Source organism: Eimeria tenella, genomic scaffold (genome assembly GCF_000499545.2).
Source record: "Eimeria tenella Houghton genomic scaffold, Eth_scaff19, whole genome shotgun sequence".
Taxonomy (NCBI): domain Eukaryota; phylum Apicomplexa; class Conoidasida; order Eucoccidiorida; family Eimeriidae; genus Eimeria; species Eimeria tenella.
Window position 1 is genome coordinate 68,615 of NW_013541739.1, and position 27,247 is coordinate 95,861.

Consider the following 27,247-nt stretch of genomic DNA (forward strand, 5'->3'; position numbering starts at 1 on the left):
GCTGCTGCTGCTGCTGCTGCAGTCGCGGTGCTGCTTGGGGTGCTCTGAGGAAAGGCCGCGAGCCCAGGTGTACGCACACCTGAAGTTGCGGCCGGCCAGTCGCTGAAACTGCAGTTGAATTTATTTACTTCATTTATTTTATTTATTTCATTTATTTTATTATTTATTTTATTCGTTTTACTTATTTCATTTGTTCTGTTTATTTCTTTCATTTCTTTTATTTCACTAAACCGGATTTGCTTCGCAGCAGCAGCACTTTGCCACTGCCACTCCTGCTCGCACCCGGGATGAGAGCTGTTTGCTGCTGCTGCTGCTGCTGTTGTTGCTGCTGCTGCTGCTGCTGATGCGGGTGGCTTTGGAGCGTCAAAAGCAAAGAAGTGAGAAGACTGAGATGTGCCGCAGCAAGGTGCAGTTTGGGCTGTCTGCGCATACACCGCAGCAGCAGCAGCAGCTGCTGCTGCTGCTGGTGTTTGTGGTGTATATACATCCCTATGGAAAGAGCCAGCAGAAAACCGCTGCTGCTGCTGCTGCTGCCACTGCTGCTGCTGCTGCTGCCACTGCTGTTGCTGCTGCTGCTGCTCCTGTTGCTGCTGCTGCCACTGCTGCTGCTGCTGCCACTGCTGCTGCTGCTGCTGTCGTTGCCGCTGCTCCCGTTGCTGCCGCTGCTCCCGTTGCTGCCGCTGCTCCCGTTGCTGCCGCTGCTCCCGTTGCTGCTGCTGCTCCCGTTGCTGCTGCTGCCGCTGCTGCTGCCGCTGCAAACTCGCGGAGCCGGGCGAAGGATAAGCAGCAAACAGAGGGTGTGCTGCTGACACCCTCACCGGCGGAAACAGACTGCCTTGGACCCCTTGCTGCTGCTGTTGTTGCTGCTGCTGCTGCTGCTTTTGCTGCTGCTGCTGCTGCTGCTGCTGCTGCTGATTTCCATGCGGGAAATGCAGGGCCGCGGGACTTGCATGCAGCGGCTTGCGTAGGCACGGGTCGCCGCGGGTCTCGCTGCTGCTGCTGCTGCTGCTGCTGCAGAAGGCTGCTGCGTGGGTCTGCTGAAGCGGCGGCGCTGCTGCTGCTGCCCGGAAGCCGTGCTGCAGCTCGCTTTGCTGCTTGGAGTTCGCAAAAGAGGAAAAAGAAAAAGATGAAGGCTCTCGAGCTTCTGGATCTTCAATGTCGACAAAAGCTGCTTCCTCCTCCGGCTCGGGTGTATGTACAGCGAGGGGCCCCGTGCTGCCGGACATTTTCGAGGAAAAAGAAATGCAAAAAGCCAACAACCAGCAGCAGCAGCAGCAGCAGCAGCAGCAGCTGCTGCTGCTGCTGCTGCTGCTGCAGGGAGCGGGGAAGGCTGCTGTGGAAAGTTGGGAGGGGAAAGGCTCGAGGGAGGAAGCAGCAGCAAGAGGCAGCAGCAGCAAACGGCAGCAGGCAGCAGCAGGATACAGTGCTGCCTGCTGCTGCTGAGAAGCAGCAAAAAGAAGCGGCCCCAGAAGCTGGCTAGACTGGAGGTAAAGGCAGCTGTTCCGAGAGGCTGCTGCTGCTGCTGCAGCTGCTGTTGCTGCTGCTGCTGCTGCAGCAACGAAGCAAAAGGAGCCTGAGTTCAAGTGCAGCAGGCTCTGCGCAGAATTTGCAAGATCTTTCGCCAAAGGCTCGCACCCTGCAGCCCAAGTCGAAGACAAAGTTCTTCATTGAAATAAAAGTGATGCTTCAAGTCCTGGGGGTAGGCGAAGTGGCGCCGTTTGCGGTGTACGTACACTTGGAATCAGGGGAACACGCCGCAGCCATCTCGCCCGAGTTGAAAACTGCGCGTTTGCGGAAACGGCGGGCTCTGGAGGGGAAAAGAAGACTCAATTAGAAAGGAATAATATAATTTGAACAGGAAAAGAAATACTAAATCAATTTGGGGAAAAATGCCCCGCAAACAGAAGAAAATCCCGGCCGGGGCCCCTCAGGCGCCTCTGCTGCTCCCCTGGGCAGCTAGCGGGGGTGGCGGCTGGGGAAACTTGCATTTCTCGCCTTTATTTGGAGAAATAAGTGAAATAAAATGAAATGAAATCGTTTTTGTGTCGAATTTGGCGAAAAAGGAGCTTCCAAGACAGCCAAAGGCGCGCAGCAGAAGCCCGCCGCGAGCAGGAGCCCAAGACCACCAGCCGCAGCAGCAGCATCGATTCGCCGCCGCAGCCCGCCGATCCTCGCTTTAAAAACAAACTTTACAATTAAAATGCAAAATTGGACATTTTAAATAGTTCAAAAATTTAAATATGGCGCAAAAATTTCCGTTTTCGCGAAAGCGAAGCTGGCGCTACCGCGGTGTACGTACAGCCCAGTGGAAAGCAGCAAAAGACTGCAGCAGATTCTGCACAAGTCCGCGCGATCTCTGCAACTGCATCATTTAAATTGAATTAAAATCAATATTTTTAATTTATAAATCCTTTACTGAGTCTATTAAACCATTTATTACTTCCATCGAGCTCCAACGCGCGCAACTGCCCTCCCGTACACAACTGTGGGCCAGCAGCAGCAGCGCAGCAGCCGCAGCTGCCTTCTGCACTTGGCGGAATTAATTCATTTAAATTAATTTCCAACTTTAAAAATATGCATTTAAATAAACTTGTGTGCAGAAAGCATTTATTTTCGCTTCCTGTTCACTTTTGATGGAATCGGGAAAGCATCGCGGTTTGCTACTGCTAGTTCGGGTGTCTAGACACCTCAGGCGAGCTCTCGAACACGCTTGAATCTGCATTTCCATTTAAAACGCACTTTCCACTTTTTAAATTGCTCCCAGAAGCACCATTTGCTCTCTTCTTGCAGCCCCATGCAGCAGGAAGAGCTGCAGCTTCGTGCTGTGTCTTTTGTTTGTTTCTTTAGCAGCAGTTTCCCTTTTGCTGCTTCAAATTAAATGCCAAAATAACTCTTTTGAGTCTGCACGGTGTCTGGCAGTTGGGGGGGCCTAGGCGCTGCGGTGTACGTACACCCCGCCGCCGTGCAGGTTGCTGCGGCGCTGCTTTCTGCTGCTGCTGCCGGCGTGCTGCAGCTTGCTGCTGCAGCAGCAACGTGGGCAAAAGAATTAAAAGAAGAAACGAAAAGATCTGAAGTCGCTTTCTGCTTCGCAGAGGCTCTTCGAGCTGCTGCTGCAGGCAGCAGCGCAGCAGCAGGCTGGCGGCGCGGTCTGTCTGGGGGGGTGTCTGCAGCGCGGCGACAAAAAGGGGAATCAAAGGGGAAAATGGCATTTATTTATTAAAATAAACTTATTTAAAAAGCGAATTTTAATTAAAAAGCGAAAAACGCGCAGACACTGGAGAAGATCGCCCGTCGATTGCAGCAGTGTCCGCCGCGAGCCGCCGCCAGCGCGATCCGAGCAATAAACGGTCTCCGGAGTGGAATTTTAGCGGATCTTTTGCATTTTAATGGTTAATTTTGCAAAAAGCACTCATTTAAATGTTTTAATTGTCTTAATTTCGGGTTTTTCGCGAAGTTCCCGCGCGCGACACCTGGGGTGTACAGCCACCTCATCGGGCCGTGCAGCCCGTCCGCCAGCGGCAGCCTTCCGTAGCTTTCCACAAGACCTTTTTGCGATTTTCTTTCTAGAAACTTAAAAACTTTCCATTTCTTCCCGGTTTTTCTCTTTTCTGTTTCATTTCTTCTTCAACTCTGGCAAAAGCCGGAGAGCGTCTCGCCCCGGTCGGGTCTGCGCGCGGGTTCCTCGCCTTGCTTTCCCCTTTGTGCAGATCTTTTTCCGCGTCGAAAGCGAATTAATTTCTAATTTCCGACTTTTATTTGTTCTTCTGCTGCCTCTGCTGCTCATTTGCTGCTGCCTGTGGAGCCCGGAAGGCGCGGATCTGCTGCTGCTGCTGCTTCTGCTGCTTCCGTCACCTGCAGCTCGTTTCGCAGCAGCATTTTCAGGTGTCTCGACAGACACCCGGCGGCACTGCAGCAGCAGCAGCTGGCGTGGCCCTTCTGCAGCAGTTGCGGTCTCTTGATATTCCATTCGAGTTTGATTTTACTCAAAATTTGAAAAAAAGAAATCCCAAAACTTGAAAAGACCCCCCAGCACCATGCGGCGGCTTTCCCCAGCTCTGGGCCTTCTTGCTGCGGCCCTCAGCTGCGCAGGGCCGGCAGCAGGGGTGCAGCACAAGCTGCAGCACAGGCAGCAGCAGCAGCAGCAGCACAGCCACGCCTCAACTTCGCATGCTGCTGCAGTTCTTGCTGCTTCTTCGGATGCATCCACAGACTCCAATCCCTTCATGCAGCCGCCCTATGCCGAGTTCATGGCCAGATTCAACATTCCCAAAGTCCACGGTGAGAGCCCCGTACCCAGCAGCAACAGCAGCAGCAGCAGCAGCAGCAGCAGCAGTGTGTCACCTCGCTCTCGTCCCACCATCAGTTCGTTGAGACCAGCAGAGCACCCTCAGCTCATTCCGAGTCGATCCACTTCCCTCTTCGAATCCGAAACTCGACCCCGAACCTGCTGCTGCTGCTGCTGCTGCTGCTGCTGCTGCTGCTGCTGCTGCTGATGCTGCTGCTGCTGCTGCTGCTGACTTGCTGCTGCTGCTGCTGCTGCTGCTGCTGCTGCTGCTGCTGCTGCTGCTGCTGCTGCTGCTGCTGCTGCTGCTGCTGCTGCTGCTGCTGCTGCTGCTGCTGCTGCTGCTGCTGCTGCTGCTGCTGCTGCTGCTGCTGCTGCTGCTGCTGCTGCTGCTGCTGCTGCTGCTGCTGCTGCTGCTGCCGCTGCTGCTGCTGCTGCTGCTGCTGCTGCTGCTGCTGCTGCAGGGAGCGGGGTGTACGTGGACCTGGGGAACGACAAAGAGGTGAAGGGAAAGATGTACAGAGAGCCTGGGGGCCGCTGTCCCGTCTTTGGCAAAAACATCGAGTTTTATCAGCCCCTGGATTCGGACTTGTACAAAAACGACTTTCTCGAAAATGTCCCGACGGAAGAAGCAGCAGCAGCAGCAAAGCCCCTCCCCGGAGGCTTCAACAACAACTTTTTGATGAAAGACAAAAAGCCCTTTTCGCCGATGTCTGTGGCGCAGCTCAACAGCTACCCGCAGTGTACGTACACCCCAACTGCATGCAACTCAAAAGTGGAAACCCGCATTTAATGCCCTCCACTTTTTGCTTCGCTTCCGACCCTCTTTGCATGCAACTTGCACGCACTCTTTGCATACAAGTTGCATGCGGAATTGCTCCGAATTCCGCCGTTCAGTTTCCAGCGTCCTGAACTCCCCTGCTGCTGCTGCTGCTGCTGCTGCTGCTAAATCTGGCACCCCTGCTCCTGCTGCTCGAACCCCTGCTGCTCCTGCTTGCCATTGCCGCTGCTTCTGCTGCTGCTTCCGCTTCTGCCGCCTCCGCTGCTGCTGCCTCGACGACCGCCCCACCCCCCCGCTGCTGCTGCTGCTGCTGCTGCTGCTGCTGCTGCTGCTGCAGTGAAGGCGCGGACGGGCCTGGGGAAGTGCGCGGAGATGAGCTACCTGACGACGGCGGCGGGCAGCAGCTACAGATACCCCTTCGTGTTCGACAGCAAAAAGGACTTGTGCTATTTGCTGCTGGTCCCGCTGCAGCGGCTCATGGGGGAAAGATACTGTTCAACTCGGGGAAGTCCTCCGGGCCTTTCCCACTTCTGCTTCAAACCCTTAAAGAGTGTTTCCCTCCGCCCGCACCTGGTCTACGGCTCCGCCTACGTGGGCGAGCGCCCCGACGACTGGGAGACCAAGTGCCGTGAGCAGCAGCAGCAGCAGCAGCAGCAGCAGCAGCAGCAGCAGCAGCAGCGGCGGCGGCGGCGGCGGCGGCGGCAGCGCCGGAGGCCGCGTAGTTGCTGCGGGAGAGGCGCAGTCACGCTGCTGTTCCCTCTTGTCGTGGTTCTGTCTTGCTTCTCATTTCAACCCCTGCTGCTGCTGCTGCTGCTGCTGCTGCTGCTGCGCTGCAGCGAACAAGGCGGTGAAGGACGCGGTGTTCGGGGTGTGGGAGGGGGGCCGCTGCGAGGAGCAGCGGCTGCGGCTGGGCGCGCAGACTGCAGCAGCAGCAGCAAAAGAAGACTGCTGGGCTTTGGCTTTTAATAATCCTTTTGCTGCTTCCGACCAGCCCACATCTCAAGACGAAGCAGCAACAAGTCCCGGCTACTACTTCCCTTCCATCACCCCCAGCCAGCCCAAATCCGGTGAAACCCTAAACCCTAAACCCTAAACCCTAAACCCTAAACCCTAAACCCTAAACCCTAAACCCTAAACCCTAAACCGCGGGCGGTAGACGCTGGCGGGTGTTGGGGGCTGCGGAGCAGCGCACTTCGGGGAAAGCAGCAGCAGCAAGGTGTTCAATCCGGCCCGCCTTAAGCAGGTCTTCCGGTCAACCCTAAACCCTAAACCCCAAACCCTAAACCCTAGCCGCTAAACCCCAAACCCTAGCCCCTAGAGAATGCAGGTTTTGCTCGCAACTGCCGAAGCAAGAAGTGCAAGCGGGCCGTCTACTGTTGCCCGGCATCTCGGGCCAGCGCCGCAGCCTGGGCCTGGGACGGAGCGCTTAGGGTTTAGGGTTTAGGGTTTAGGGTTTAGGGTTTAGGGTTTAGGGTTTAGGGTTTAGGGTTTAGGGTTTCGCCGCAGGGGGCGTGGGGGTGAACTTCGCGAGCTACTACCCCTCGGGCGAGTGCGTCCTGTCGGGCGAAGTGCCCACTTGTTTGCTGCCAAGGCAAGGAGCAGCAGCATTTACTTCTGTGGGGTCTTTGGAAGAAGAAGAACTTCCCCACTGCGACCCCACATTTCCCGCCTCCCTGGGATCGTGCGATCCCAGCTCCTGCAAGGCGATCCTCACGGAGTGCAGGGGCGGCCGCCTCGTCGAGCAGCAGACGGACTGCGTCCCCGAAGACGGCAGCAAGTGTCAGCTGCTGCTGCTGCTGCTGCTGCTGCTGCTGCGGCTGCGGCTGCTGCTGGGGCCTTTTCGTCTTTGCTGCTGCTGTTTTCGCGGCTTTGCTGCGCGTCGGCGCTCCACCACCTCGTACACATCCGCTGCTCCTGCTCCTGCTCCTGCTGCTGCTCCTGCTGCTGCTGCTGCTGCTGCTGCTGCTGTGTTGCAGGCGAGTCTAAAGGGGGCGGTGTCTTCATTGGGCTGGCCGTCGCGGGGGGTCTGCTGCTGCTGCTGCTGACGGGAGGGGCTTTCTTCATTTACAAGTCCGTTTGCTGCTGCAGCATTTTTAAGACATCATTTTAAATCAGTTTAATTCATTTTAAATTCATTTTAATTCATTTTAACCCCCCTCAACTCGTTTTAACTGAATAAATGCCATACCTTCACCTATTTGAACAATCCAAATTGCCAGCTGACCTGCTGCTGCTGCTGCTGCTGCTGCTGCTGCTGACAGGCAGCGGCAAAAAGCTCTTCCGAAAGAATCTTCTCCGCAGCGAACAGATTTTGTTCAAGACGAAGCAGCAACAGGCCGCGGCAAAAAGAGACAGTCCGATTTGGTGCAACAGGCCGAGCCGTCCTTTTGGGGTGAGCCAGCAGCAGCAGCAGCAGCAACAGCAGCAGCAGCAACAGCAGCAGCAGCAGAGCAGAGTCGTCTGGGTCCGCTGGAGCTGAAGCAGCTGCAGCAGCAGCTGCAGCGGCAGCAGCGGTAGCAGTGCAGCAGCAGCAGCAGCAGTAATGGTATTTTGGTTGAATTTAATTAGATGAAATAGGATAAAATGGACTTCTAACTGCATGAATTAATTGAAATGAATTTGCGGACTTTTGCGGTTTTGCTGCTGCAGAAGAAGCAGAAGCTGATGAGCCTCACGCCGATGAAAACACCCAAGTGCTGCTGGACCAGGAATACTAGTAGCAGCAGCAGCAACAACAACAGCAGCAGCAGCAGCTACTGCTGCTGCTGCTGCAGCTGCAGGTGCAGCTGCAGCGGCAAAAGAGCAGCAAAGAGCAGCAGCAGCAGCAAAGAGCAGCAGCAGCAGCAAAAAGCAGCAGCAGCAGCAAAAGGGAAATTGAATTTAACTGAATTCAATTCGAATTAGTTTCATTCAAAAGTTCTTTTCTTCAAATTAACTCTCCATTTTCCTTTTTTATTCAAAAGGCGAAGTTTTCGCCTTTTCACTTCGCCCACATTTGCAAACAAATATAAATAAATAAAATAAAAATAAATAGATGAATATAAATATATTTATTTATATTTATTTTTATTTATTTATTTTTACTTATTTATTTGTATATATATTTATATGCGTTTATGGCTTATATTTGTATATAAATATGTACAACGAAGACATATTTATATACACATATATGCATATACGTATATATGCCTTTATAACATATATATATATAAAGTATATATATATATATGCTATATATATATATATATAATATATATAATATATTGTACATATATATAATATACAATTGTATATATCTTATAAACATATTATATATAATATATATATCATATATTATTATATATATATTTTATATATATTTATTTATATGTAAGTATATATAGGCAATGCTGAAGGTGTGGGCGCGAAGACATGAACTGGGGACTTGTTGAAAATAGAATCTTATTTTACATTCATTTCTAGACTTTTCAAAGCACTAGTAGTTCCATCTCACTACTTGCTGCTGCAGCAGCAGCAGCAGCTGCTGCTGCTTCTGCTGCAGCAGTTGCTGCTGCTGCTGCTGCTGCACTGCAGCAGCAGCAGCGGCTGCGTAGGGCGTCTGCTGCGCAGCGAAGCTGGGCTTTCTTGCATGGCAACGCCAAATAAAAATAAATAAAATAAAATACATAAATAAATAAATACAAGAATTAAAAAGAAATAATGAAATAGATTAGTGCTCTTGTGCGCCAATCAAAAGCCTCGAGGGAAATTCCAGGAGAGACAAAAGTGCAGTTTTTGTCTAGACTGCTAGCTGCTGGCGGTGTGCAGCAGCAGCAGCAGCAGCAGCAGCAGCGGCTGCTGCTGCTGCTGCGCTGCTGCAAGAGCTGCTGCTCCTGCTGCTGTGCCGGCGGCATGGTTACTGCTGTGCTAGCGGCAGCAGCAACGACTGGAGCAGCTGCTGCTGCAGCAACGCTGCAGCAGCTGCAACAGCAGCTGCTGCTGTTGTTGCAGCTGCTGCAGGAGAAGCAGCAGCAGCTGCTGTTGTTGGGACTGATTTTGAAATACCATTTTCTTAGTGTAGATGAATTTTATCTTGCCAGCAGCAGCAACAGGAGCAGCAGCAGCAGCAGCAGCAGCAGCGCCGCCTCGTCTGTTCCCCCAGTGGAGCTCCTCTTTGCTGCTGGCGGGCAACGACAGCTAGCTAGCTAGCTAGCCAGCTAGCTAGCCAGTTAGCTAGCTAGCTAGCTGGCTAGCCATATAGCTAGCTAGCTAGCTAGCTAGCTGTCAGCTAGTGAGGGGCTGCTGCAGCAAAGCCCACAGTGGGGGGAGAAGGAAAGCCTGTGGGGGGTATGGACAGCTGAGGTGACGAAGTGGAAGTTGAAGAGTTTTAAATAAATAAAATAATAAAATAATAAAAAAAATAAATAAAATAATAAAATAGTAAAGTAAATAAAAACGAAATAGAAGGGAGAACAGATGAAAGGCAGTGCACAAGCCGACTCGACGAGCGGCGCCTCGCCGCAGGGGGGGGGGCCTCCCAAATCGGCTTAAAAATGGCTAAATGGATAAAATTTGAGATAATTATTAAATAAAAGATAATTAATAAAACTTTCCCGCCAAATTGGCGAATAAAAAGGCGCAAAAAAGCGCTTTTTAGCCCCTCGTTTGCTGCGGGGCCCTCGCTGAGGCCCCGGGCGTATCCGGCGTATCTGTTGTCTGCGGGTGTATGTACACCCCGAGGCGAGGGGCCAGAAAAGCGCCTTTAGCGCCCGCTAAGGGCTCAAATTAACTGGAATTGTAATTTATTAAGGAAGTTGGGATGAAATAAAGGAAACAACGGGGAAAAAGGACCCAAGACACGCGTTTAAATGGCCGCGAGAGCAGCGCAGCTGCCGGGGGCCTCCCGCTGGCTTTCCGGCGTTTGTGCGTCTTTTTCGGCGAAATAAAGACTGCCCAGCTGCTCCGTTTCTCATTAGTTTCTTTTTAAACCCATTTTGAGCCTCAGCGGCCGCCTAGAACTTCATTTGCGCTAACCGGAAAGCTCCTCGAAGCTGCTGCTGCTCGCCATCCCCGACTGCGCCTGCGAGCCTCGGCCTGCGTGGCGCTGCGGTGTCTGTACACCTCAACCCCGCGCCTTTTCCTCCACTTTCTTTTATTTATTTTCATTTCATTTATTTCAAACTTCCCAAAACTCAGACTGCTGCCAAGATGCCCCCCGGCGCAGCGGCCAAGCCGCGGCGCCCCGGTGCCCACCGACGCCCCAAGGCAGCAGCAGCAGCAGCAGCAGCAGCAGCGGGGGCCCCCGGGGGGCCCCCCCTGCTTCTCGAAGGAGAGCGAGACGTGAGCCCTTTGACGGCAGAAGGTGTGGGGCAGCAGCAGCAGCAGCAGCAGCTGTTCGCTGCACATGCAGGCAGCGAGGTTGAAGCAGCAGCAGATGCAGCACAGCAGCATTCAGGTGTACATACACCTGAGTTCGCAGACACGCCCAGACGGAGCCTGTCGACAGACGACAGCAGCACGAACCAAAACGTAGTTGCTGCTGCTGCTGCAGCAGCAGCAGCAGCAGAGATTCCCGCAAGCGACGAAGCAGCAAAAGCAGCAGCAGCAGAGGAAGACTCTGTGTGCGTTAGTTTGATATCAGCAGGTGTACATACACCGCAGCTGCCTGCTGCTGATGACAGCAGCAGCTGCCACGAGACTGTTATACCGGTGACTCCCCACCTTAGCAGCAGCAGCTGCAGCAGCAGCAGCTGCAGCAGCAGCAACAGCAGCAGCAGCAGCAGCTGCGGCAGCAGGAAGAATAGACCTACCAGTGACAGCGTCGCAATAGCCGCCCCAACGGCCGCCAACACCCCCAGCAGCAGCAGCAGCAGCAGCAGCAGCAGCAGCAGCAAGGGTTCTGACTTGGACTCTGCGTCTTATGTGTTGTTTCTAATTGTGTCTGTGCTGCTGACGTGGGGCCAGGAGCCGCTGCTGTCGCTGCTTGCTGCAGCAGCAGCAGCAAGAGCTGGCCCTCTTGCTGTTGTTGCAGTGGGAGCAGCAGGACAAATGGCTGATGGTTTGTGTTTGCTGCTGGCAGCTTTTGGGGTTTCTCTGGGCTCGCTCTGCAGCAGACACAAAGCAGCAGCAGCAGCAGCAGCAGCAGCGGAGGACGATGGCTCGAAGCAGCAAACTCGCGAGGCAGCAAACAGCAGCAGCAGCAGCAGCAGCAGCAGCAGCAGCAGCGAACAAAAGGAAACAGCAGCTTTCCGCGTTGCAGCAGTGGGCGTCTGGCTAGCCAGTAAGCAGGCTTTAGGGTTTAGGGTTTAGGGTTTAGGGTTTAGGGTGTTTGGCATTGGGGGGATTTTATTGAACAGGTAGATAAGCCGTTTGCTGCGACAGGTGTCAGCAGCAGCAGCAACAGCAACAGCAGCAGGTGCTGCAGGAGCAGCAGCAGTAGCAGATGTAGCAGCAGCAGCAGCACAACGTTGGGCTCATGAGGGTGCCCCTGTTGCTGCTGCTGCTGCCATTTCTGCTGCTGCTGCTGCCGTTGCTGCTGCGGCTGCTTCTCAACATGATTTACTTTCGCTCGAGTGCCCGTTTTAATGGAGCAAATGTCTTTCATTTCGTTATTTTAATTAATTAATTTATATAATTAAATAATCAATTAATTATTTGTTTATTTGTATATTTTATTTATTTATTTTTTAGGCTGCGTGGGGGTGGCTTTGGCGTTTTTGCTCTACGCGGGCAGCAGCTGCATCTTGTCTTTCTTTTTGAGCATAAAGGGCGCAGCAGCAGCAGCAGCAGCAGCAGCGCCAGCAGCAGCAGCAGACCCGTTGTCGGCAGTTGCCGCCGCCGCAGCAGCAGCAGCAGCAGAGCAGCAGCAGCAGCAGCAGCAGACGCTGTCGCTTGCTGCTGAGTTCGTGCAGCTGCGGTGCTTTTCGCTGCCATTTTGTATTATCAGTTTGGCATTAAAAGGAGCTTTTGTTGCACTTGGGGATTTGTGGCCGCAGCTGCTTACAGTAGCAGCAGCAGCAGCAGCAGCTCCTGCGTTGTTTCTGTTTGCTTCCAGAGCCGCAGCAGCAGCTGCTGCTGCGGCAGCAGCGGCGTCAGCAGCAGAGGCGCAGCAGCAGCAGGAAGCAGCAACGCGCGCTTTCGTCAGAGCTGCTGCTGGCACTGTAGTTGCTGTTCAAGTTGCAGTGGCGCTGCTGCTGCTGCTGCGGCTGGGGCTGCTTGCTGCTGCTGCTGCTGCGCGCCGCGAGCGCAGCAGCACCCCTCCCCTCGCGCAGCAGCAACAGCAGCAGCTGCAGCAGCAGCAGCAGCAGCAGAAAGGGCTGCTGCTGCAGCAAATCCAAGCAACTCTGTCCCTTTATAGGCCTCCAACGTTGAAAGAAATTGCTGCTTTTGGTCCTTTTATGCTGCCGGTGATGACGCAGTGCTGCGTGAGGTGAGTTTTGGGGTGTACGTACACCTGAGCGCGCGCGCAGGTGGGTTTGCTGCTTGTTGAATTTTCGCAATTTCGACGCATTTTTGCATGCATTTGTTTGTTTTTTAAAGTTATTTATCATTTATTTGTTTATTTCCATTTTTATTTCCGTGTTTCTGTTCGTTTGCCGCCAGACTGGTGCTGTATTCCTCCATGACGAAGGCAGCTTCCCTCTGGGGCCCCAAGGGAATGGCGGCGCACCAGGCAAGAAGTGGAAAGGCGAAATAAATGAAGAATTAAATCAATTAAATGATTCTCGCACTTATTAAAAACAAAGATTAAAATAAACAAATCCATTTATTCCCTTTTACTTCTTCGTTTCCCCCCGCTTTCCCTCTCTACCGAAAAGCACGATTTTCCCGCAGTCCGTTTACGGTGTATGTACACTTCAGGTGTATGTACACTTCACGAGTGCGCATGAATGCCGCGTTTCTTTTGAAAGATTAAAACGCTTTTATCATTTTATTTTTTGCATTAAGTTTGCCGGGAAAGTGTGTCGATGAGGGTTTACTAAAAGGGGAAATGCTGCATTTAAAAGTTCGTTTCCAAATTTTCGCGTGAAAGAGCGAAAATGCGGCATTTTGGAGTTAAAAAAGCTGAATCTGTACTTCTTGTGATTTCCGATGAATTAAAAATCCAATGTGGTTTTAATTTGGGCCAAACGGCGGCGAAAAAGCCCTCAAGAGCAGCAGAAATGAATTAAAATGTTTTGATTTGAAGTTGAGACTTTGGTTTGCTTTGTGCAGCTGGTGTCCGGGGTGTACACCGTGGTGGGGATGCCCGCAGACACCCTTGCGCAAGTTGTAAACGCGTCGTTTTCGAAGCATTTTTCGGAGAAGTTGGAGGAAAAAAGAGAAGAAAAAAAAGAAAATGAGGAACTAAACACTATTCTCCCTTCAAGTCCTTCAAAAATCATCCAAAATGACGCAAAAATAATTCAAATCCGACAAAAACAAACTCGAAAAATCCTCTCCGTCGCCGCTGCAGCCGCAGCTGTATCGACAGCTGCGCAACTCGCCGTCTCCGCTTTTTGTAAATTCCGAAATTCAAAATTTAATTTAATTTAATTCAATTTATTAAATTAATCAATTTAATTATTTAATTGAATGAATTAATTATTTAATTGTTTTCACTCATTTAATCATATTATTGTAATTACTCAATTCGTTTAGTTTGCTAATTTAGTTGATTAATTGATGTAGTTATTGAAATTGGTTTAATTATTTAATCTAATTATTTAATTAATTCGACTGCAATTGAATTGTTCAGTTCAGTATTTAATTGATTTAATTATATAATTCAATTAATTGAGTCGTTCAATGTTGATTTAACTATTTGGTTGATTTGAGTATTTATTTCATATCTGAATCAATTAATTTAATTAATTTGATTAGTTTATTTATTTAATTCATTTGATTATTTAATATAAATCAAATTTAATTAATATAATTATTTAATTAATTCTAACTCAAGTTTTCAATCCGCAAATTAGAAATAATTAAATGCCAAATTTTGCTGCAATTAAATAATTCAAATTAATTCTCTAAATGTCACCAACTACAACTATTTAATTTCAATTCTTTAATTTTAATTATTTAATTTCAATCATTAAATTTTAATTATATAATTTCAATTATTCAGTTTTAATTATTTAATTTGGATTACTTGATTTCAGTTTTTCACTTGTGTAATTTTATTCATTTAATTAATTATTCAAAACCAAGTGCAGTTTTTAATTGCAATTATTTCCATCCATTTAATTGTTATTATTCGATTGGAATTATTTAATTATAATTATTTGAGTATATTTATTCAGTTATTATTATTTAATTATATTAATTTAATTGTATTTATTTGATTGTAATTATTTAATTGTAATTATTTAATTGTGATCAATAATTGAACTCTTTGAGTTTTAATTATTTAATTGCAGTTATTTAATTGTAATTTAATTAATTGTAATTATTTTAATGCAATTATCGAATTGCAGACATTTATTTGCATTTAATTAGTTGTAGTTCTAAATTTAATTATTTACTTCTAATTATTTAATTATATATTCTCTAAGTGCAGTTATTTGTGTGTAATTCATTAATTGCAATTCTCTGTATTGTTTAGTTGTAGTTATCGAAATAAGTTTAATTGTAATTCTTTAAATCAAATTATTTAATTGTAATTATTTAATTTAATTATTTGAATGTAATTATATAATTATAATCATTTGAATGGATTTATTTAAGTGTAATTTAACTAAAGCCATTCAATTGTAATTGCTTAGTGACAATTATCTAACTGTAATTATTTCTAGTTATTTAATTCTAATTGTTTGGTTGTAGTTATTTAATTATAATTATTTAATTCCAATTATTTACTTGTAATCATTTAATGTAATTATTTAATTGTAATTCTTTAATTGTAATTATTTAATTGTAATTATTTAATTGTAATTATTTAATTGTAATTATTTAATTGTAATTATTTAATTGTAATTATTTAATTGTAATTATTTAATTGTAATTACTAAATTACGATTTTAAATAATTAATTTCAACCCAAGGACAATCAATTGGCTGAAGCAAATTATCAAATTGATTTCCGCATTAAAAAAAATTAATTTGTTAAACTAAATACAGTAAAATTAAATTAATTAAAATAAGTTACTTAAAATAAATTGATTAAAATAAATTAATTAAAATAACTTAATTATATTCAAATATTTAGTTTCCAACTAAGTTGCTGTGGGGCCCCGCAGCAAAACAAATTAAATGGATTTGTTTCTTTTTAACTAACAATATTAAATGAACATTCCAGAAAATAAAAATATACTTTGCAAATGAATATAAATGTTTCCTTCTTTTTAATAAAAAATAGAAAAAAAACTAGAAAAGAAGTTTCAAAATAATAATTACTTGTTCATTAAAAAGGCACAACCTATTAATTAAACTCTAGAGGAAAAAATTCCAAGCAAACGAAATCAATGTGCGCTTTGTGCTGCTGCTGCTGCTGCTGCTGCTGCTGCTGCAGTGTCTTGGCGGCTGCGGGGCAGCGAGGGAGAGTTGGGAACTTTGGTTTTATTGAGCGGCACTTTTGCTGCTTTTCCTCTTCTCTTTGTTCCATTTGCTTCTGCCCTCGAGGGCCTTTTGCTGCTGCAGCTGCGGGGCCGCCGCGTTGCTGCTGCTTACCTCGCGACCCTCCCGCCCCCGCTGCTGCTGCTGCTGCTGCTCTCCCGCGGAAGCAGCAGCAGCAGCAGCAGCACCGGCGCAGCAGCAGCAGCAGCAGCGGCGCTGCAACAAAGGCCCCACAGCGTCTGCCTACTCTGGCTGCTGCCCCTCGCCTACAACTTCATCAAAATTGCAGTTATGAACTTCCGCGCTAAACCCTAAACCCTAAACCCTAAACCCTCGCGGCCTAAACCCTCGCGGCCTAAACCCTAGCGGCCTCCGTTTTTGCTCTGTTTGCTTTTTTGGTTCATTTCAAATCTTTTTCTTCCCTTCCGATTCTTTTTGAAACTCCGATAAAGTTTCTCAACAATTCCTTGCTGCTCCCCATTTGCTGCTGCTGCTGCTGCTGCTGCTGCAAAGGAGAGAATTAGGAAGCAAGCAACTTGAATTGCAAAGGGATTTAATTGTGTTGCAAAGAAACGAATTCGAATTTAAAAAGAAATAATTTGGAGCTAATTCGAACAAGTGGCAAATTGAATTGGAAATAAATAAATTAGAATAAATAAATAAATTGAATTGGAAACAAATAAATTGGAATGAAGGAATAAATTGAAGTGGAAATAAATAAATTAGAATAAAGAAATAAATTGAACTGGGAATAGATAAATTAGAATAAAGGAATAAATTAAAATGGAACTAAACTAATAAAACAAAAGAAAATTGAATTGGAAATAAATAAATTAGAATAAAGGAATACGTTGAATTGGAAATAAATAAATTAAAATAAAGAAATAAATTGAATTGGAACTAAACTAGTAAATACAAAAGAAGTAAATTGAATTGGAAATAAATAAATTAGAATATAGGAATGAGTTGAATTGGAACTAAACTAATTAGAATAAAATAATAGAACTGGAAGTAAACAAATTGCAATAAATAAATTGAATTGGAAATGAACAAATTGGAATAAAGAAATAAAGTGAATTGCAAAAAACGAATAAGAATTAATCGGAATGGAGTTTTCCTCTTTGTCGCTTTCGGGACGAACTTCGAACAGAAGAGCAACAAAAGGGGAAAAGAAAAACAAAACAAATCGAATTGCGAACTAGAGTTTGATTTAATTCATTTAAATTCATTTAAATTCATTTAAATTCATTTAAATTGCAAATCAAACAAACAGAAAAGAAAGTGAACAGCAGCTCCGCGAAAAGCTGCGGAAGCAGTCGAAGAGTTCAGGTGTACGTACACCCCAGGTCCTGCAGATGCTTCGCAACTTGATTTGCATGCAAATGCAAAGCGCAGTAAAAGCAGCTAAATATATTTATAAGGAGTTGTTAATTATTGAATTAATTTGAATTTCATTTATTATTGGTTAATTTGAACCTTAGAAGATCTCAATTGCAAACAATGAAAAGAAATGCATTTCCCTCATGAACGAACTTGTGCAACTTCTGCATTGTGAAAAGTGCAATTGTCGAAAAGTCCTTTTTGTTTCTTCTTCATTTTTAATTTCCTTTTCCTTTTTCTTTTCTTTTTGATTTCCTTTTCCTTCTCAATTTCCCTTTTCTTTTTAAATTTACTTTCCATTTTTAGTTCTCTTTTCCTTTTTTAATCCTCTTTTTTAACTCTAGTTTTCTCTTTAATTTTCTTTTCATTTCCGATTTGTTCCCTCTTTTCCGTTTACTTCCGATACTTCACCTTTTGCTCCTCCTGGCATTGTGGACAAGACCTGAGAGATATAAAAATTATCTCTTTTGATTTAAGACTTTTTGAAATTTATTTTAAATAAATTATTTCAACTTTTCACTTCCGCTTTTTTCTTGTCCGCGTCTCCTCCCCTTCCGAGTCCTCGTCGGCGCGGCGCTTCCTGTCCTCTGCAGCAGCAGCAGCAGCAGCAGCAGCAAAAGGGAACTTCAAAGATGAAATGAAAAGAAGAAAAGAGCAGGTGGAGAAAGCGGACTAATGAAAGCCCACGAGGCATACAAAACAAAATAAAAACAAAAAATAAAAAACAAAAAGATGAAAAGAAACAGGAGTGAAATTAATAAAAGAGATGGTCACAGCACTCCAGAGCTGCTGCTGTTTGTAACTCAATTTAAAAATAATAAAAAGCTGCAAATAAAAAAAAAACAAATAATAGGCATACTAATAATAATAATAAACAGTAACAAAAAAGTAAATATGACTAAATCAACACGGACACAAAGACCTCGCCGCAGACTGCGCTGCCCGTCACCAACTCAGCAGCAGCAAGACACAGCAGCAGCAGCAGCAGCAGCAGGCACAGCAGCAGCAGAAACAGACACAGCAACAACCCCACTGGACAAATCTGCGAATGCTGGCTGCAACTGCTACAAAAGAAGCAGCAACAAAACCAAGAACAAAAAAAAATAACACAATGAAAAGAACTAAACTTAGAACGGCAGGAACAAAAACAGCAACAATGGCGCAAGTGACAATAACAATAACAAGATGAACAAGAAGGAGGAAACTGGCAGAAATAACAGCAGCAGCAGCAGCAGCAGCGCTGCGGGCTGGGGCAAAGCCAGAAGTCCCGAAGTACCTTTTTTGGCTCTTTCTTCGAGTTCGTCCCAGCTGAGTCCTTCTTCTTCGTCTTCGTCTGTTGCTGCTGCTTCTTCGTCGTCGCTTTCGTCAGCTAAAGAAGAATCATCTGAAGAAAAGTCGCTGTCGCTGCCGCCGCCGCTGCTTTCGCCCGAGTCCGAGCCCTCGGCGTTGAACTCCTTGTCGTCGTCCTGCGTTTCGAAAGAACAAATTTGCGAAAAAATTCGGTAAAAAGGAACTAAAAAGATCCAGCAAGTTATTAAATCCCAAATTTCCAGAAAACTGCAAGAAAAAAGAGAAAAATCGGCCCCAGAAGAACTAAAAAAAGCTGCAAAATAAAAGAATTCAGAAAAGTGGAAACTCGCGAGTTCAAGTGCAAACAACTCGGGTGTACGTACACTCGAAGACTGCTCCGCGTATTCCTCGTCGTCGTCGTCTTCGCTTTCCTCTCCCTCTTCTTCGCTGCCGTTTACGTCGCCTGAAAAGCCGCAAAGTCGAAATAAATAAAACAAATAACTCAAAAGAACAAACAATTATTTATTTCTGTCTTCGGGGAACGAAAACCCGCAAGGAAAACAAATAGTTGTGCATGCGCCAGCCATTCAAGTTCAAATTCATTTCAAGTTGCGGAAAGAGCCCAGGCTGTCCTTTGAACTCCTATTCAATTGTTATAATTGCAAATATAATTAAAAATGTAAATACATTTTATTTTAATTCTATTTCGAAAACTTTCTCACCCAGGAACATGTCGAATCCACCGTCTTCTACGAAACCGCGAGGGTCGTCGCGAATTTCTTTCAGAATGGCCGCCCAGTTCAAGTTTTGTTTTCCTTCATACCAGACGATTTCGAGTTCGTTGAGCCATCTCTGAATTAAAAATAAAAATAAAATAAAATAGAACAAATTAACACTCATTGGACACAACTTAAATGCAAGTTGGTCAAAATGCGAGAAAAAACAGATACAAAGATGCTGCTTGCAAGGGAAAACAGCGAAAAAGCGCAGCAGCAAAACACATTTCAGAAAACCCCCTTTGAATTATTTCATTTTTATTTTTTCTGACCTTTAAATTGTCGAGATATTCAATTGGGATCAAGTCGATGCGTTTCACCGGCTTGTTATAATCCTGAAGGCAGAACGAGCCGCAGCAGCAGCAGCGCAACAGCAGCAGCAGACCAGCAGCAGCTTTTTCTGCGCTGTTTTCGCGAAACTCGGGGCAATCAAAAGAAGCAAAGAGACGCGGCCCCGGGCAGCAGCAAAAGCCTGCAAAGCAAGCAGCAGCAGCAGCAACTTGCCTGGAAAACGAAAACCATGTCGAAGTTGCGCAGGCCGTGCGCCACCCGCTCGAAAGATACTATTTCTATGTCTTCCAGAGGCAACACGAAGGGCGGCCACTCCACCAAATGGACCAGACAGTTTGCAGTTGGGAGAATTTCCACGTTGGACTTCAGCGGCACTCCCGAGAAGCGCAGCTCCCTGCGCAGCGCCGCTGGACCAGTGGACCACTGCTTCGCAGCTGCTGCTGCACCACTGGACCACTGGACCACTCACGCGGGTCTTTCGCTTTTATTTGATTACTTTTACGCTTTTATAAAACACTTTTTACTCATTCAAATATTCCCCCTCAAGGTCGTGGGGCAGGGGAGCAGCAGGTCAAGTCCGCTCGAGGCGGAAGACACTGCTGGCGACACTGAGGACAGAACTTCTGTAACTTCTCATTGCGAAAATTAAGAATAATAATAACAACAATTATCATTATTATTACTACTTTTAATATTGTTGTTATAAATAGTGTAATTTGCGCAAATAAATAAATGTGAAATGGACCAAAAGGCTACACTGTGCCTCTTCTGGGGAGCGGCAAAACAAGAAATCGAATTTCAACACAAGTGAGCGACGGAAGAACACAAATATAAAAGATATTTATTTTAAGTTTTTAATAATTTAAAATTAATAAATGATTTGAATAATTTGAACAGAGTGGGGAGTGGGGCGGGGGGTGGTCTTTCAGTTCTGCAGATCACCTGTAAGGCAAGTCGAATTCAACTTTCGAGACTTCTTCGACTTGCTGAACAAATCTTTTGAACTCGCCATTTAATTTCTTCTTCATTTCCCTCTCTCGCATTTCGTCCAAAGTCTCATCTGGGTCATGGTAAGACCGGCTGAAAGAAGGAAAGTTGCAAAGTTGCAAACATGAACATTTCAACTTCGAAAGCAACCAAGTGGAAGCGCGTTGCAAATCTCGGGCGCGCGCCCACCAAATGGATCATCGGATGCAGAAAAGAATTTGAAATATGAAATTAAAATTAAAAATAAATATATTTCGCGTTTAGAAGAATTCAAATGCAAAAGAAACTCGAACTGGATCGCCAACTCACTTCCTCCGGTTGTCCAAGTCGTCTGTTTGCGTGCCCGCCTCCGTGTAGAACTGAACGTCTTGAGTTCTCTTCTTTCCCACCAGAATAGGGGCCTAAAAGCACGAATTACGAAAAAAGAAACAAAAAAGAATAAAATGCGAAGAGACGTATACAAACATGGGTGCAGAACTCGACAAAAACGCCTTCTGAACTCAAAAGCCTCACCTTCAAGTGGAAATGAACCAACACAATCAACTCGCGCTCGCAAGGCTGCAGAATTGCATGTTTGATATTTGAATAAGTGATATCGACAACATCCATTTGGCCGCGGGTGTTCACGGTGAACCTGAGAATGGAGAAAACGGCGAAGTTCAAGTTTGAAGACCAGCAGCAGCTGCCCGATCTCCCCTTAAACTGCTCAAGAAGGCCAAAAATAACTGTCAATATCATTATTATTGTTAGTATTATTGTTATTATTGCTGTTATTGAACGATATTGTTCAGAAGATCCGACAAAAAACGACAGTGACACCCCAAACACAGTGACACTGCAGCTTGCCTCAAGCCGTTGGTGTGCGCCTCCAGCGCGCCGATCAGCTTCCGCATTCCCGTTGAGATGTTTGGCCTGATCATCAGATCTTTCAAAAGAATTCTTCTTCCAGATCTGTTCAAAACTAACTTTTCTTGAGCTGCCAGCTCTCCCGGGTACTGCAGGTCTTCTGCAGCTTTCTGCTTCACTCGCTTCAGCTGCTCCTTGATGGTCCTGTATATATCTGCAGCAGCCGGAAACCAGCAAGTGGCAAACTGCAAAAGTCAAACAAGTTCAAAAACTCGAAAAGAAACCAAACGAAGAAATACAATTCGCAAGGAAGCAACAAAAGTCTGCAGTTCCCCTCCGCAGCAGCAGCAGCAGCAGCAGGAAGCTGGACTTGGTGTCTGCCGACTTTGGAGGTGGCGGCTGTCTTCGCTCTTGAACATGAGCTCTTTGACGAAGAGTTGGTTTTTGCCCGCAATGTCCGGCAAAGGGTTTTCTTCTCCCTTTTGCGTCAGAGTTTGAGACCCTGGGACTTGGAAATTAATTCGCAAAATCGAAAAGCGACTCGGCTTGCTGCCTGCTGCTGCGCGCGCAGCCCCCAAGTTCGCCTCCGACTCGCTGCAGGTCACGTTCTTCACCGTCGACAAATGAAATGGCAAGTGGTGGCCGGGAAACGGCACGAAGAGGCACTCCGACTTCATGTCCACGTACAGCTGCGCAGTGTACAGACACCGCAGCGCTCCACGCGCAACACGTGCGCCGACGGCCTGCCCCAGCAGCTCCACGCAGCAGCAGCAGCAGCAAACCCGCGAAGCAAAGAGGCACCACAGCAGCAACATGCACAAAGCAGCAGCAGCCACAGGTCCAGAAAGCGACAGCAGCAGCAAATGCCGCCGACTGCAGCAACAGCAGCGGCACCGAAAGCTGCTGTTGCTGCTGCCTGGCATTACGGTCGCGAAATTTTGCGAGCCCCAGTAGGAGCGGCAGTTGGCTTTGTGAGGCGGAGTTGGGACAAAGGAAACACGAAGGATTTAAAAAAAGAAATTAAAAGCAAAAATAAGAGAAAAAGGAATACAAATAAGCATGCAGTCAACTCCTCCCCCAGTTGTCCCGTGCCCAATTCAGACTGTCTGCAGCAGCAAGCTGTGCTAGGCCTCCCGCAAGTCTTTAATAAAACATTAAAATGACAAGAAAAAGAAAAAAAAGAAATTAAAAATACTCTGCAGATTTGCACCAACTGGACATACACCCGAAGGGGGCAGCCGCCTCCATGCGGAAAGCGCGCATTCGAAAGTTCCCACTTGCAAATGCAAGAACTTGAACCCCCCATCCGCACGAATCATCCCTAATTACCATCATTATCAATAATAATAATATTAATTCTTAATTATCACTATTATTATTTGAATTCCAGAGCCAAACCGCGAAAACGGCAGCAGCAGCCTCCGCCGCCGCCGCAGCGAGTGACCCTGCAGCAGCAACTCCGCAGCCGAATCTGCTGCGATCTGCTGCGATCTGCTGCGATCTGCTGCTGCAGAGCTCACTTTGCTGGGCCGGAGGTCTTTGGGGAACTCCTCAGGAGAGCTGAAGGCCCGTAAGTCTTGCATTTTCTTTTGGCGTTTTTGCTGCTGCTCGTCGCCGCCGTCTTCCGCCTCTTCGCGTGCGAAGCGCTGCGCGCAGCACCCCCGCGTCTGCTGCTAAGCCCTTTTAGTGCATCATTTTCATTTAATTTCAACTCAGACCCAACTTAAACTCCAATCAAATCCAAACATTCCAAACTTCCAGCCGCCGGCGCCCCGCGCGGCTGGCACAGCAGCAGCAGCGGCAGCAGAAGCGTAGCAGCAGCGGAAAAAGCGCAGCAGCAGCGGGGAAACGCGCAGCAGCAGCGGAAAAGGCGCAGCAGCAGCGGGGAAACGCGCAGCAGCAGCGGGGAAACGCGCAGCAGCAGCGGAAAAGGCGCAGCAGCAGCGGGAAAACGCGCAGCAGCAGCAGGAAAAGGCGCAGCAGCAGCGGCTCCTCGAACTTGAAAGCTTCCTCTCAAGAGGCGCAGCAAAAGCTGCGGAAGCTCCTGAACTTGCGGACCTGCTGCAGCGCGGAAAGCTTCTTTTTGCGGAGTTCGCGCTGCCTGTTGTCTCTCTCTTCTGCTGCTTCCATGTGAGCAGCAGATCCATTATCTCTTCTCCGGAGTCTATCTTTCAAAATGAGGCTTTCTGCGTTTTTCAAGACGCTGGCGGAGATGGTGCCGCTGGAGGGCTTTTCGGGCTTCTCGGAGTTCTTTTCTTTTTCCTTTTTTTCCTTTTCTTTTTCTTTTTCTTTTCCTTTTTCCCGCGACTTCTTCTTCTCCACCAACTCCCCTTCTTCCCGCTTCTCCCGCCGCCCTTCTTTGCTGCTCTTCGCCTTCAAAGGACTTTCTGCTGCTTCTTCTTCCCCCTCGTCCAGCTCGTAGTTCACGTACGCCAACTGCGAAGAAAGGCCCTCCGTCAGCACTGCAGCAGCAGCAGCAGCAGCAGCAGCAGCGGCAGCAGCAGCCGGTGAGCCGGCCGCGGCCGGAGCTTTCGAAAAAGTTGAACTTCAATTTCACGCCAAGAAGCAGCAAAACAAACCGAATAGGAAGCAGCTCGAAAACACCACCACCATCTGCAGCAGCACCACTAGCAGCAGCAACATTAGCAGCAGCAACACTAGCAGCAGCAACATTTGCAGCAGCAGCAGCCACACTACCATCAGCAGCACCGCCACCATCATCATCAACACCGCCAACAGCAGCATCACCAGCAGCAGCATCAGCAGAAGCAGCAGCAGCAGCAGCAGCAGCAGCATCAGCAGAAGCAGCATCAGCAGAAGCAGCAGCAGCAGCAGCAGCAGCAGCAGCAGCAGCAGCAGCAGCAGCAGCAGCAGCAGCAGCAGCAGCAGCAGCAGCAGCAGCAGCAGCAGCAGAAGCAGCAGCAGCAGCAGCAGACCTTGAGTGGTGCCGTCTGGACGGAGCCAGACAGTGTCTGCGAGCCAAACTGCATATTCTTTTCCTTCGGCAGTTTTTAAGTCGCTGAAGGCCACGCTGACCAAAAAGGCCATTTCAGGCTCCACGAAGACTCTGTGCAAATGCAGCAGTTCAATTCAATTATTAAATTTCAATTAATTGAATTAAGTTCAATAATTGCATTAATTTCAATTCATTAAACCTACTTCAATTGGTTTCATTAATTTCAATTTGTTGAGTTAATTTCAATTCGTTTAATTAATTTCAATTTATTAAATTCATTCAAGTAATAAGTGTGAATCTGTTCAATTTGTTTTAATGTTCAATTTGTTTTGATTTTCAATTTGTTTTCCCATTCACTTAATTTGAATTAATTGAGTTCATTTCAATTAATTAAATTCATTTCAATTAATAAAATTCATTTCAATTCATTTAACTTTTCAGGGAAATCCCCTTTGCCATTTAAGGCTGGAGAAAGCGGAAAAGGAAATCGAAAAAGATATAAATAAATTGAAAAGTCTTTAAATGCAATTTCAAATTAGAAAAAAGAAAAACAAAGGGAAATCTATTTGCCAGTCAAATTGCCTTCTCTGGACCCACAGAGAGAAAAAAAAGGAGAAAAAGAAAAAAGAAAAGAGAAAAAGGAAAAGGAAAGGGAAAAAGAAAAGAAAGAAGAAAAAGTTCAAAAGTTGTTTCTCATGAAAAAGACGGAAAAAGAAAATTTTGAATTCTGAATTTTGCGAAAATTGAAAAAGCGAATTGCTGCGGCTGTCCCCAAACTGAATCGAACAATCAATTTGAATTGAAGTGGAGAAATAACCGAATTGAATGAATACTTTGAATTAATTAAAACACGAAAACAAAATAAAACCAACTTGTCATTCTTTTGATTGAAGACCAAACGGGGGTCTCGGTAATGCGCGCCGATGGTGTGTCCGACGTTCTTCGCGAGGTGTCTAGACAGCTCAGGTTTCCGCGAAGAAATGAAAGAAACTGCTTTTTCGTGAATTGCAGAAAAGGAAACTCCAACTTTTAAACTTCCAATTAAATGCTGCTGCAGCTCCAGCGCCAACTCGTAAGTCTCCTTCTGCTCCTGTACGTACACCCCAAACCCCAACAGCCCACGCCCAAACTCACCACAACCAAAAACTATTGCTGCTGCTGCAGTTGCTGCTGCAGTTGCTGCTGCAGTTGCTGCTACTGCTGCAGTTGCTGCTGCTGCTGCAGTTGCTGCTGCTGGTGCATGTGCTGCTGCTGCTGCTGCTGCAGCTGTGTCGCGGGCGTGGAGTTCGGAAGCATGAGAAGAGTTTTGCTGCAGCTTTACCTTTTTGCCATTAAGAATGAAAGTGCGGCAAAGCGCTGCGCAGAAGTCTTTATATTTGCATCCCAAAGAAATAATAATTGTGCCTTCAGACTGAGACAAAGCTTCTCCAGAAGGCAACGCAGAAGCTCTTAAATCGAAGTGACGGCCACTCTGCACGTTTTTAAACAGCACTTCCACCTCGCTCGGGTCCAGCTGTACGTACACCCCACCGCAGCAGCAGCAGCAGCAGCACGCAGCGAAATGAGCAGCAGGAGAGCGGCAGCTATTTGTGGCGGCAGCAGCAGCAGAGAATAGTTGCGCGAACAGCAGCAGAAAAGCAGCAAGCAGCGAAACGAGCAGCAGCAGATGGACAGCAACTAATGGCATGCGCAGCAGCAAAAAGACACCAATTAGTGGCACGAGCAGCAGCATAAGGGGAGCAATTCGTGGCGCGAGCAGCAGCAAAAGGGCAGCAGTAAGCAACTGTTGGCAGCAGCAAAGGCGGAGGCGTTTGCTGCTGACGTTGCACTTCTCCTTGAGCCGCTGCAGCTGCTTCTGGTCCTTCAGCAGCAGCTCGGCTCTGTCGCAAATGCTCTTGTGGGACTCGTTTTGGCCATTATCCAAAACGAATTCAACTCGAGAGACCAGCTGGTGCTTCACCATGGCCACTGACACGCGGCTGGCGTCCGCGACGAGTGCCTGAGTCGGAAGTGCGGAAACGGGAAGTTCAAAACGGAATTCGACGCGGAGTTGAACGCGCAAAACGCAACAAGTGAAAGGGAAACTCCCAAACTCAGAAGTGCAGCTGAAAACGCGAAAAAATCCGACCCAGTAAGGCCTTTTTTCGTCCATTTCCTGCCGAGATCTGAACGGGCGGAAAACTTGAACGCGGGTTTCAGGTGTACGTACACCCCAGCGCGCCTCACCATTTCCGAAGGCGTCAGGGTCGCCGTAAGCGGGGAAAGCGGCACTTCAATGTTTTCTTCCTTGTTTGCAAAAGACTTAATCCACGGAATTACGTCTGCAGCCAAAGTTCCGGGAGTTGTCAGCACTGAGCCTCCCAGAAAGACCGCCAGGCGCACGCCGCTCTGCAGAGGTGCGCATACACCTGAAACCGCGCCTCCGATCTCCGCGGAACGCCCGGGTTTCCGCGAAGCATTTCATTTAAATGAACATGAAGATGCACTAAAACTCAAAGTTAGTCCCTTTTGAAGCCTCACTCACGTCGGAGTCCACTCCCGCCGCGCGGCGCAGCGCCGCAGCCATCTGCTGCAGACTCTTCGCATTTCCCTCCTGCGAGTCTTTCAAGAAAATCTGAAGACCCCCAATCGCCTCCAGCTGCCGCAGGTGTTCAGCTTTTTTCGCCGAAGTCAAAACCAGCCACTCTTTCGTCGTCCGAACAAAAATGAAGAGAGTTTCCAAAAACTGAAAACCCGTCAGCCACGACCTGTACAGACACCCCACACGCCCTCAATAAACCCTCACGCCCGGCAGCTCCTCTGCACGAACAGCCGCCACAACCAGCAGCAGCAGCAGCAGCAGCAGCAGCTGCTGCTGCTGCTGCTGCTGGTGGTGGCGGCTGTTCGTGCAGAGGAGCTGCCGGGCGTGAGGGTTTATTGAGGGCGTGTGGGGTGGCTGTACAGGTCGTGGCTGACGGGGTTGCAGTTTTTGGAAACTCTCTTCATTTTTGTTCGGACGACGAAAGAGTGGCTGGTTTTGACTTCGGCGAAAAAAGCTGAACACCTGCGGCAGCTGGAGGCGATTGGGGGTCTTCAGATTTTCTTGAAAGACTCGCAGGAGGGAAATGCGAAGAGGCAGCAGCAGATGGCTGCGGCGCTGC

General features: G+C 47.3%; 4 protein-coding genes across 4 annotated transcripts in view; 2 read left to right on the top strand and 2 right to left on the bottom strand.

Annotated features, from left to right (window-relative positions):
• The window catches only part of ETH_00007740 (uncharacterized protein), a gene marked incomplete at both ends in the record, with an annotated part of 2,253 nt that extends 1,027 nt beyond the window's left edge, over positions 1 to 1,226 (bottom strand). The window contains one exon of the mRNA XM_013374031.1: positions 182 to 1,226. Within this exon, the coding sequence (XP_013229485.1) occupies positions 182 to 1,226 (1,045 nt within the window). The remainder of the gene's footprint in view (positions 1 to 181) is intronic.
• A 2,808-nt stretch (positions 1,227 to 4,034) lies between these two features.
• ETH_00007745 (apical membrane antigen-1) lies at positions 4,035 to 7,780 on the top strand (the record flags this gene model as incomplete). Its single annotated transcript, XM_013374032.1, has 8 exons — positions 4,035 to 4,278; positions 4,747 to 5,025; positions 5,401 to 5,691; positions 5,900 to 6,130; positions 6,570 to 6,842; positions 7,040 to 7,133; positions 7,325 to 7,455; positions 7,713 to 7,780. 8 exons carry the CDS (start codon positions 4,035 to 4,037, stop codon positions 7,778 to 7,780), a joined length of 1,611 nt encoding a protein of 536 aa, XP_013229486.1.
• A 2,473-nt stretch (positions 7,781 to 10,253) lies between these two features.
• Positions 10,254 to 12,741, top strand: ETH_00007750 (uncharacterized protein; the record flags this gene model as incomplete). The annotated part of the gene is made up of 3 exons (XM_013374033.1): positions 10,254 to 11,325; positions 11,736 to 12,474; positions 12,648 to 12,741. 3 exons carry the CDS (start codon positions 10,254 to 10,256, stop codon positions 12,739 to 12,741), a joined length of 1,905 nt encoding a protein of 634 aa, XP_013229487.1.
• Positions 12,742 to 17,477: 4,736 nt separating this feature from the next.
• Positions 17,478 to 27,247, bottom strand: part of ETH_00007755 (transcription elongation factor FACT 140 kDa, putative) — a gene marked incomplete at both ends in the record, with an annotated part of 11,190 nt that continues 1,420 nt past the window's right edge. The window contains 19 exons of the mRNA XM_013374034.1: positions 17,478 to 17,548; positions 18,238 to 18,427; positions 18,635 to 18,714; positions 18,974 to 19,103; positions 19,300 to 19,362; positions 19,547 to 19,712; positions 20,261 to 20,398; positions 20,615 to 20,706; positions 20,819 to 20,939; positions 21,152 to 21,365; positions 21,537 to 21,840; positions 22,672 to 22,797; positions 23,210 to 23,613; positions 24,088 to 24,218; positions 24,980 to 25,197; positions 25,429 to 25,620; positions 25,930 to 26,106; positions 26,334 to 26,495; positions 26,632 to 26,854. Coding sequence (XP_013229488.1) covers positions 17,478 to 17,548; positions 18,238 to 18,427; positions 18,635 to 18,714; positions 18,974 to 19,103; positions 19,300 to 19,362; positions 19,547 to 19,712; positions 20,261 to 20,398; positions 20,615 to 20,706; positions 20,819 to 20,939; positions 21,152 to 21,365; positions 21,537 to 21,840; positions 22,672 to 22,797; positions 23,210 to 23,613; positions 24,088 to 24,218; positions 24,980 to 25,197; positions 25,429 to 25,620; positions 25,930 to 26,106; positions 26,334 to 26,495; positions 26,632 to 26,854 — 3,202 coding nt within the window. The remainder of the gene's footprint in view (positions 17,549 to 18,237; positions 18,428 to 18,634; positions 18,715 to 18,973; positions 19,104 to 19,299; positions 19,363 to 19,546; positions 19,713 to 20,260; positions 20,399 to 20,614; positions 20,707 to 20,818; positions 20,940 to 21,151; positions 21,366 to 21,536; positions 21,841 to 22,671; positions 22,798 to 23,209; positions 23,614 to 24,087; positions 24,219 to 24,979; positions 25,198 to 25,428; positions 25,621 to 25,929; positions 26,107 to 26,333; positions 26,496 to 26,631; positions 26,855 to 27,247) is intronic.